The 11,097-nt window shown below is 33.4% G+C and overlaps 1 protein-coding gene across 2 annotated transcripts; it reads left to right on the top strand.

The window, feature by feature from the left end:
- The first annotated feature begins 1,860 nt into the window (after nucleotides 1–1,860).
- LOC131045604 (small ribosomal subunit protein eS30z/eS30y/eS30x) lies at nucleotides 1,861–10,609 on the top strand. Of its 2 annotated transcripts, none has more exons than XM_057979200.2 (5): nucleotides 1,861–2,016; nucleotides 7,217–7,273; nucleotides 7,361–7,498; nucleotides 10,203–10,257; nucleotides 10,377–10,609. In XM_057979200.2, exons 2-4 carry the CDS (start codon nucleotides 7,270–7,272, stop codon nucleotides 10,247–10,249), a joined length of 189 nt encoding a protein of 62 aa, XP_057835183.1. In that variant the 5' UTR covers nucleotides 1,861–2,016; nucleotides 7,217–7,269; the 3' UTR covers nucleotides 10,250–10,257; nucleotides 10,377–10,609. The 2 variants fall into 2 exon arrangements, with proteins under 2 accessions (XP_057835183.1, XP_057835184.1); XM_057979201.2 differs by having other exon boundaries at nucleotides 1,877–2,016; nucleotides 7,209–7,273.
- Nucleotides 10,610–11,097: the final 488 nt, after the last annotated feature.

Below are 11,097 nucleotides of genomic sequence, written 5' to 3'. Positions count from 1 at the left end.
CAAAAGATAAAGAAATAAAACAGGACACAGATAACACAGAGATTTAACGTGGTTCACCCATAATGGGTTACATCCACCATACATAGTCGTTCAATCTTTCTTATTATCCAGCAAAAACAGTACATTAACATTACAATGCCTTAAGCATCCCAGTCGCTTATAACATGCATTTTTAGGGCAAAAACAAAGTCGACCTTTTTAGGGTTATATTACAATGTCAGTTTTCATAAAAAAAAAAATACCCAAATTTTTTTTTCTCGAGGGCTCCCGCCCTCGAACCCCCGCTTTTCTCGGGGGCTGCCGCCCTCGAACCCCTGCCCGGGGCCTAGCCTGGCTCCGAACCCTGGCGAGGATACGTGCTGAGTGTACAGTACTTTGCTTATCAGTTGCCACATTTCAATAATCTCCCACTTGGAGACTGATCAGGCTCCACACCGAACACTACTCACATTAGAAAAATCCCAATCAAGTAGGATTTCACACTCAAAATTTAAGAGCACCTAACAAAGTGTGTTTAGTTGTATAAAAAAAATGATTTGATGATTTCTTAGATTTAAGACATTTCTTTATTTAATATTCCACATAGTAGATTGTGATTGCAAATATATGTAATGGAGATGGTGACTATAAATGAAAGAGTTTTAGAGGACTAATTAAAAGTGTGTTTACTTGTTTGAAAGCTAATTATATGTTTAGTTAGTCTTAAAATAAAATTATGACGATTCATTAAAAAAACCCTGCTTAAAATTTCATGAACTAGATTAGTATTATAAATATGTGAATAGTAAAAAACAACTACAATTATTTTTTGATTGATTCCATTTTATCAATAGTTAAACTTATGAGAGGTGCCCACAATTAACATTTCATATAAACATCATCATTTTTAGCATAATTTTAAAATTTTGAGATATACTTATAATGTGCATGTGAGTTGATAGGGTCCCTTCATTCTAATTTTAAGATATTCTTTAGATGGATTGGCAAAACCCTAATGAATTAATGACACTACTAGGCTTTAAGTACACATGATCATTAGGTTTATTTTGCATTATGCCACTTTATCAATTATTGTTTTGACAACTATTCTTCTTTATAGTTAGAAATCAACTATGCAATCGTGTATCCTCTTACAAGGATCAAAAATCAATTGAAGCAAAACCTAATGGGAAAGATATGCAAAAAACAATTAGGATCTTGTCTATACATGTTGATTTTGTATTGGGTTGAGAGGTTCCAAGAACATTTCAAATTCTTATAATCAAACAAAGATAATGTAAACCATGTGGTCAATTCCATAGTGTTTGTTACTATATTGTACATATTCTACATACTTGTTTGAAGCACCATTAATCATTGATCCTTTTTCAGATTTATATATATTACAAATTCTAATATATGAATCTTCATATCCTTCATTTTATTGACATTCTATTGGTCATAAATGAATTATCTCTATATGATGAATTATTAAACTTGTTCAACCTATTAAAAAAAATGATTTACAATATGTCACTTTATCAATTCTTTTTTTTACAAATATTCTTCTATTTCTAATATTTATTGTTTTGGTCAATAATCTTGTTTTCGGCGTATCCATTGCACACCAAGGTGCAATTGCTAGTGATATAGATTATGAATATTCACTATGATTATTTAAAGGTATGTGTCCATGTATATGATGATTAATGAAATGAGAGACCTAACCCTTTAAGTACTCATTATTATTTAGAGAGTTAAATGTTTCAAGTGTTCTTGGTTATGTGCAAAAGATGACTTAGGTGAAAATGTTTCGCTGTTATACTATTTTTCTACCCCAACTCAAATCCCTAGAGTTAGGATGCTTCTAGGTGGTGTAAGGTGTGGTTAGGGTTGTTTAGTTTGTGTAAAACGGGCAGAGTTTTGGGGGAGTAGGAATTTTTCTTTTCGGTGTCTGAAAAGAAAGAGGAGGAGCGCAACGGTAGAAGGTGGGAGGCTAAACCAGCTCACTCAGGGCCGTCTGGTGTTACGGTATAGGTAAGTTCTCCTTGCATTACATCTCGTTTTTATTGGTTTACAGGCCTATAAGTAGGAATATGAAGAAATAGTCAAATTAGTGTGGGTTGTGGTGGTCTGTTCTGATTAAAAATAAAGCATAGAGACCAGATTTAAAAAATTAATCGAGGACCATATACAGCTTCAGCCCATCCTAAGAAAGAGTTGCGCCTCCGTACTAATAGACGCCCTCCATATACATGCCTGATGAGAGAGGTGCCGCCTTCTGTTAAAGAAATATGGGTCACTTGATAGACAAGCCCCTTTAGGGTTTGGCACTGGAATATACGGTTTCGTCTATATATTTTTTTTTTTAAAAAAAATTTAAAAGTTGTGTATGGTATTTAAACTAAGAATCGCCCCTTTGACATATAGATCCTGCAGTGGTGCGTGTATATGTTGTCGCTGAAAACATTTGCATCCTTTTGTCGCCACAATATGAGAGGATTTAAATTCGTTTTTACCTCATTATTTGTGAAATCGGAAAATCCTATCTTATGGTATCCAGTATCACTTGGAAAACTATCTATAAGGTACCTAGATATCATATTGTCTCTCGTTTTTTAGTAAGGTGAATAGGATCAGTATTATTTTAATTTTCAGATTTTAGAGTGCATTCACTCCTTCCTTGTATTAAGCATTAATATTATCCATGTTTGAAGACTCAGCTTGCTATAGTATTTTTAATTATTTATTTATAAATTGATCTTCCCGGCCAAGGGGCATTGAATAAATAAGCAATTTAATTAATTAGTAAATGAAATCTCTTTAGTATAAAAACTAAATTTTATTGTTGAGTTTACTCATCATCACCAATTGTTCTAAGAGACTCTTATTGTACACTGATACTATCTAAAAGAATTCCTTCTCGAATTCCCTCGATCATGTAGTTAGTAAGTTGATTTGCTATCACTTGCATAATTATACTACTATAAATGTTATGATCAAGACAGATAGGTAGATTATGATTATCGCTAGTAGTTCCTTGCAACCACCTCGTGTGGTCAATAGTTTGTGTCTCTGCATTTTTCTAAAGTCTAAGTAGTGAGGTCACTCTAGTAGAGACAGACCTTGCTAGGAACCTTTGTGCAACATCCTCATGTACTTGTGAGGGCAAAAAAAAATTGTGGGAAACTTTAGGGTAGTCTTGTATCATATTAGTCGTGAGCATTACAAGCTGCCGCGAGCTCCTGATGATAGAAATTGTCATTCAGTTGAAATAATGTGTTAATGCTAAGCATTATAGAGTACATATAACAAGCATTAAGGGAATGAAAACTAATCATCCATACTATATATTTGTGTGTATGACTTATCTTTGAAACATAAACATAAACAGAAGTGTGGCATCTCAAGTCGTATATATAAACATACATGTCTATCGAGAGCTAAAACATAAACATAATGTCCATGTGATCTATCCCAAACAAAATTATAAGATCTATGATCTGCTTAACATAGACATAGACATAGACATAGACAGGGACAGGGACAGGGACAGGGACAGGGACAGAGACAGAGACTTGTGATCTATCCAAACTTAACTATATCTATCTGTAAAACATAAACAGGAACATAGACAGAGACAGAGACATGTGATCTATCCAAAGATAACTACAATCTTAGCGATACTGTCAATTGCTTCCCGTTGGGAAGCAATGACAACCTAATCAACAATAGGGCTCAGGATGGAGTGATAGGAAGCATCCTCTCCCCAACTAAGCTCCTAAAAGCTGGAGGTTGTTGATCAGCATGACGGTAAGCAGACCTATCACAAACCCTACCATGCCTCTTCCCCAAATGAGGTGGTATATTCAAATAGTTCACGTTGAGGCTTAAATGAACCTCAACAAATAAAACTGTGGTGCAAAATATAATGGAATTTGTTCGTTATTTGTATAATGATCATGTGTAACAAGAAATTGAGGATAAATCAATGCGGCTATCCTAGGGCATATGCATCTAATGATTTGATACTCCCTCACTTGAGTTCTGGGGGCATATTGGGGAAAACATTCTGTTTTGATAGTTTCTTTTGACAATCGTAGCTGCATTTACTCAAAGGAACATTACCAGAAACCTATTGCCGCATCTAGGCAAAAATGGCTGCTAAAGTCTCACTAAAATATGCATGGTCATCCCTTAATGAATGTCTAATGTGAACTAAACTATCTAAAATCATCTTACAAATGGTTCTATACACCCCTGTGGTCAAGGGGTCATCTAAAATCAATCTCATTTTACAAATCTTTGTATTTGTAGGTGTTCAAAGCCCATCCATATTGACTTGATGTGCACAAAAATAAATTGTCTTAATTTAAACTTAGCATGTGGACATGTGTGCATATATATTAATGTTTAGTTATCATATTTAGAAATTTACATCCTAGATATATTGTTTAATAATACTTCTTGAAGGATTTTATAAGATGTAACAATATGAAATTTTAGGAAATGGATATGAATGCAAAGAAAGATGATACAAGAGACATGCTTAATGACTAGCCATTGACACAAATGAAACATTCAAAAAAGGATGGAATGGTCCTATATTATTTAAGAAAATATCACTAAATACTACAAAATTAAATCAAAGAAATACATCTCCTATAATGAAGCGACACCTTGAAGAAGTGATTCCCCTATAGTAAGTGTCATCCATCTTGCGACTTAAGGTAAATTTAACAGTTTCATCCAAGGATATATTTGGTGGACCTTTTCAAACAAAGAGAAAAGATAAATAGTTTTTCCATGAAGTCGTGAAAAAAAATTATTTGGGTTCAAGAGTTATTTGATTTTGAAATGCCTCTAGGGACACATTCAGAATAAGAAAGTTGGTTTTAAATAACTGAAAGTTACATTAATCGCAATAGAAGTGCCAAACATTGTATAAAGAAGAAACCTAAAGAACGAGGGTCAAATTAGGAAGGTAAAAAATAAAGCATGAAGGGTGGACATCTCAATAAACAACGATAAACTAAAGGTTCATATCATTAATATAATGAAACAAAAGCACATCCTATAATGAACATATATTTATATCATAGAATTCACATCCAAAGAAAAAATAAATTGAGATATAACTGGGCCAAGTTGCACATGTATGTATTTGTAGCTACACTGAAGGATCAAACCCTTAAGTTGTATGACGAGGCATGACTTCAAAATAATAGGGAATGTATCAACTTTTAAAAAAATGTTTTTTTAAAACTATTTCCACCCCCTAAAATCCCTTTAGAAAGTGTGATGAAAATGAGATAAATAATACAAAAGAAATTTGGAAAAAGCATAAATTTAATTTTTATCAAAAATTTAAAGGGACTTAGTTAAACGGCTAAAAAATCTAGTTTAATCAAGAATTATAGAGTGTTCATGGTTTGTCAAGTTACAACATAAGTTGCAAATACGATTAGGCAACCCTTGGAAATGTAGTAGCCTTTTTTCTGAATAGTGGAAAGAGCATTTGAAAAAGATAACCTCAAAAGGGAAGTACTACCTATGACACCCTCCTTTCAAGTGACTTGATACCTTGCACACCCATTTTACCTGATATTCCCACATGTAAGGCACTAGTTCTATATTTTAATAAAAGTAAGATTCATAAAGTCCAATATTGGAAGTTAGATTCTATTAACTTGAATATTTTAATTTGCTATATATAATACACATTTGCATTTAATATTTTTATTTTATAAAGTTCATGACAGAAGTTATCATTGCTCCTATGGAATCTAGGTAAGGGAAATATATGGAGAAAGGTATGAGATAAAATCACAATAGAGCTCGAGAAAGGAATATGGAAAATAATTGAGTCAGTAAACAAAATGGATGTATAGTACCATCTAGAGTATGTTACAAAACAAGGAAAATCGAGTATCTTTAAGATCAATAAAAGGATCCTATAAAATTGGAATGAAAAGTCAAGGAAGGAGAAAGAGTATTGGTAATTTAAATTTAAAGTTTGGGTAAATTTGTGCACTCAAGTGTTTGTTTCAGAAATTTTGACTTGAAACTTCTAGAATTTAAAGGTTTAATTGAAAAAATTATGACAAGTGATGATAAATTTGTAGAAGATGATTAAATTGAAAAAAATATATGATTTATCTAGTTCAATGAAGATCCGATCCGAACTTTATCCTAACACATGTGAAACGATGTGTATTGAATATCAATATTGAGTTTCAGTTATCCATAATTTGTACATACTATTTAATCTAGAAGACTTGGATTGAAAATCTAGAAATTCAAATTCTTTTAAAGACCTATATTTGATGTCATGTTATGGAGCACGACAACTCTAGTCTTGATAGTCTATGTGTATGAATAATTTATGGTTTGAATTTGATTTTCTATTTATTTATTTATAATTTTTTGCCAAATGGAAATAGTGAAGAGAAAACATTTTTGTCATGATTTCTGTGGTGTTATGGGTACATGTTAAGTTCTTTTAGTAATTGGTAATCGACACATGTTCTTATTTCAAAGACCAACTTGCAAGAAAACTTATTTTTTGTAGATTTTAAAAAGACGGCATTCAAAGAATGTAAATGCCGCAGCATCAGTCAGTATAATGTAGTTAATTGTGCTTATGATTGGCACTTATTTACATATGGTTGCATGGGGATATGTTAGGAACATTGTGCATACTTTTTGAGCTGTGTTTTTGTTGTTATAACAATGTATAATATTTCTCTATTCAATACACTAAAAATATCTTAATTTGCTGTGTAGCAGTGCTCTGATTTTCAATTAAATTTTTTATAAAATTGGTTAATGAAAAAGAAAAGTCAATGTTTAAAGCAGTACACTTTTGTATTGCTTGCTTGATATATTGGATGATCTTTTTTCTGTTTCCGACAAAAATACTTACTATTGAATTGATGCTAGCTACTTGTAATGCTATAAATATTGTCAGATATGCAGAGATTGAACCATCTTCATATGTTAAATTATTACATTTTTTTGAGATCTTTTCTGCTGAGTTTCTTGTTCAAATATGTATTCCTATAGTTTTAAATTTCATTATCTGTTCGTCTAGGAGTTTGGCCTGCAATTTGAAATTTGATATCTCTTGGCATATATTACATAGATTTTCTAAAATATAGGTATGCTAGTAGCCAGTAGGTATTCAATATTGTAGAACCCTAACTTAAGTTTTGTCACTTTGGGCGAAGCAAAACAGTGTTGGGAGCTGAAAATTAAGAGCAGCAGCAGTAGCAATTAAAGCAATTCAAAATGAGTAAGATCCAAAGCCTTTATTGTTGTTTTGGTTGCATTATTGTGTTACCCGTTGTTCCGCTTGTAATATTGTTGTGATGCATGGCAGGTAAAGTGCATGGATCATTGGCTCGAGCAGGGAAGGTGAGGGGGCAGACGCCCAAGGTTGCCAAGCAAGACAAAAAGAAGAAGCCCAGAGGCCGTGCCCACAAACGCATGCAGTACAACCGCCGTTTTGTTACTGCCGGTTAGTTGCTCTGCTCGAATGTGTCTCTTTCTTTTGGCCTTTCAAAACCATCACTGTGTTTTTTCTATGATCAAATCTTTGTTATCAAAAATGTCTCGGGAACATAAACCACCAATCTGTTTCTGCGAACCTGCTTTTCATCTTGTTTTCCCTCTTTTTCCTTATTAATAAATATAACAAAAAAGTTGAACAGCAAAATTTCTGAAGACTAGATGAATACAGGTGACCAAGAATGGTGAGAGGGATTTATACTTTTAGTGAGTATCAGTTTTCTAGATGAATCCAAAAACGGGTTCATAAAGCAGATGCAGATATGAACACAATTAATTAAATGAAAATCTTTTCTTTTCGAAAAATATCTTCATGGAAGGAGGGTATGTGCTGACGGTGCACCAGTCGTCAAATGACAGCAGCTTGGCCCCACCACCAATTTTTGCAGCTAAATAAATTGAATTTCTATGTTTAAAGCGTAGACAGAGACATTGAAGTGGAAATTTAGCATCCTTGCACTTACGCTAGGTTTGATTTGATTTCAAATAGTCTGGGGATTGGGTATGGTAAAAGCACTAACATCTGTGAATGTTGGAAGAATACTGCAAGTGGTAGTCTCCAGAAAGCTGTTGTTGAATTGCTACTACAACAATTAAAACTCTGATGGTTTAACATTGAACTTAAAGCTGGCTGGAGAAGCACTTGATGCTGAAAAATGGATAATTGTAGATTTGGAGTTGTTTTCACTTGGCCAACTACAAAATATTAAAGAGTTGTTTTCTATTTTTCACCAAGCACTTAGTTGACTAAACAATGCAATTTAAAACTTCTGGTAAGTTTGATATCTTATATAATGCAGAATATTTTTATGTGACAAAAGCGCACTAGTCCATTGAGACCTCCAATGGTTTGAGTAGACTGACTTGTGTTTGAATCAAATTCGATACTTATGCCTCTGATGATTCACTTTATTTTTCTTGCTTACTGTAGCCCTGATGATTGCTTGTTCATTGTTGAAGTATCCTATTTGAAGTGGATAAAGGCATTCATATGTGATAAAGCTGTTCATATGCACCATTTGGTGTTTAATTTTATATAATGTACTGACATCATCTCCAGAGGCCAGCTTCAAGGAATCAATGTTGGCATTTTAATGAAGATTCTCCCTCGCTTTCACTCTCTCCTATCTTTCTTTTGAGCTGCGCAAATGCAATGGAGGCCCCAAGTTAAAAAGCAATTGTGAATGACCTTCATTCGTTGCCTTAGTTTCGTAAAAGTACTACAGGGTCATAAAAGGCTTCATTTAGTTGGTTAGTAGCTTAATCTTGTGTCCAGTAAGTATGTTATGACCAGATACTTTCTTCAGATGTCTGTAAATAGACAGTGCTGAGAATGTCATCTATAAGACTAAAGTCACGGTCATCCTCTATTCCAAGTTTTCTAATCCTTGGAGAATTTATTATTAACTCGAAGGTTCAGCCTGTCAGTTAATCTTAATAGACAGTTCCTTCATTTTGGCCCATCTAGCAAGTACAAAATCCCTCTCATTTGGAAAATTCTTTTTTTGGGCTAGCTCCATTCAGATGTGTTCCTTTATATATGAATCCTGCATCCTTTTTTATCTTCCAACAAATACTGAGAGTCCAGTTAGCTTTACATCAAGGCGAGGACATATCTGATGAAAGTCGGCATTTCTGGTGAAATCATCAACAGTTTGTTCTCAGTTTGCATGCTACAGCAGGTTTTCCCATATCTGCAGGCTAATTCAACAACATCCCATTCTCACCAAGTGGATAATCCTCAGAAACTACAATGATAATGTTTGGGTTCCAGCAGCACATTGATCTGGTTTTCATTTTTGTGATGCTGCTTGTCTTGTGGGTAAGTATTCTTTCATCTATGCATGGAGTTTAATGTAAAGAGAATTATGCCAAAGAACTTAATATACCACGGTTAAAATGCCTTGTTAACGAGTTTCCCTTTAAGAAATGACAATTTTGTTTTCTAATGCCTATTAATATTGAGAAGACCATCCATTTTGCCTCAGGATTGGAGGATCTGAGTAAGGTCAGTGAATATATTAATGCAGACTTCGATACTAGTTTGTATTAGGAGCTTTTTGGTTATTGCTGTATACATGACCACAACTGTATGCAATGATTTATTTTATAACCCAGACTTTTAACTAATTATATGCTTTTAATTATATGATGCATTAGTTTTAAATTTTTAGTGGAAGTGGAAAATGAGAATTAGAGGCAGTGTTAGTTTGAAAATAGATTTTGATGTGAAGTTCACCATATGAGCTATAAGTTTACTAGGTTAGTTTTCTAAGTTAGTTTAATTTTAATAGGAGCTTAAACTGTTTGCACCTCCACATACACTTTGCTACCACGTGCATTTTATGAGATACCCATCCTCAATTCCTATATATTAGTAAACACGTTACTCATAGCCTTTTAATATAGCATTATTAAGAGAGAAGAAAAGAGCAAAATGATTTTCAAGGTAGCAAAGATGTAATCTGAGGAGGAAGCTTGTGATTCTCTTACAGCCCATGGCCACATTTTTTTCTTCAAATTTGCTAATAATACATTTCCATTATATATGCATGCTTGAGTTGTTTGTGTGACCTAGTTCGTGTGTGCATGTTCTGCATTTGTTAAAGAAGTGAAGTAGGGTCCACTGATGATGCAATTATTATATCTTTCAGTGGTTGGATTTGGGAAGAAAAGAGGTCCAAACTCTTCGGAGAAGTAATTGATTAGGTATGTCAGTTCCTTTTGGAAAATATTATTTTCTGAATTGTCATTGGATGCAACATAATCTTATTTACTTTGGGTATCTATTAAACTTACCGTGCACTTAAACTTTGATGTAAATTCAGGTGTATTATGATGGAGGAAAATGAATCAGACCTGGAAGTAGATCTCCTTTGGTGAAGGCTTTCATTAATGTAGGAAATTTCAAATTTGTATTTGAGGGTGGTTTTTGTTATTCAAAATACTTTATCTTGAACGTATTGCTCTGGAAGGACAGATGCATAATTTTTTGGCGCCTTTTAATTGTAACAAGTACTTTCAGTTAATGAAAATGAAAAAAATGTGATATTAATTTTTAGTTATGAGTTTTTTATGGGATTCTGCCCTGTGGCTTGTAATGTTTGGGCTATTGTTTTGCTTTCAAGATTAATATTGCTGATTGTTTTTCATCTGTAATAAATTATTTCTCGATGTTGTTACTGTTTTTTGCATGATTTATCACTTGATGTAAAAGAGGTTGTAAGATTATCTAGTTGACGTAAGTAGCTTTGTATTATAAAATCAGTCTGTCTACAACTCTTGTTGAGTTGCTAACATGTAGCCATAACATTGGTATATTTGGATTATAATTTATTAGGGGTATGCATTTGTGAAACTGGTTTTCTTCAAGGTTCCATGACGTACATTGTCATGCCATGTCAGGATTACATCCTTCACTTTCATGACCCAGGCCATAAAACATTCATTGTCATTAAATAAGCTCAGACAATTGTGTTTTCATACAGAGTCTTAGACCAGCGATCAAAACAACAACTGGCCGATATATGACAACAACTGGCCGATATA

Source organism: Cryptomeria japonica, chromosome 11 (assembly GCF_030272615.1).
Source record: "Cryptomeria japonica chromosome 11, Sugi_1.0, whole genome shotgun sequence".
In the NCBI taxonomy this organism is placed as follows: Eukaryota; Viridiplantae; Streptophyta; class Pinopsida; order Cupressales; family Cupressaceae; genus Cryptomeria; species Cryptomeria japonica.
The sequence above is the reverse complement of the archived record's forward strand: the minus strand, read 5'-3'. Positions and strand labels throughout refer to the sequence as shown.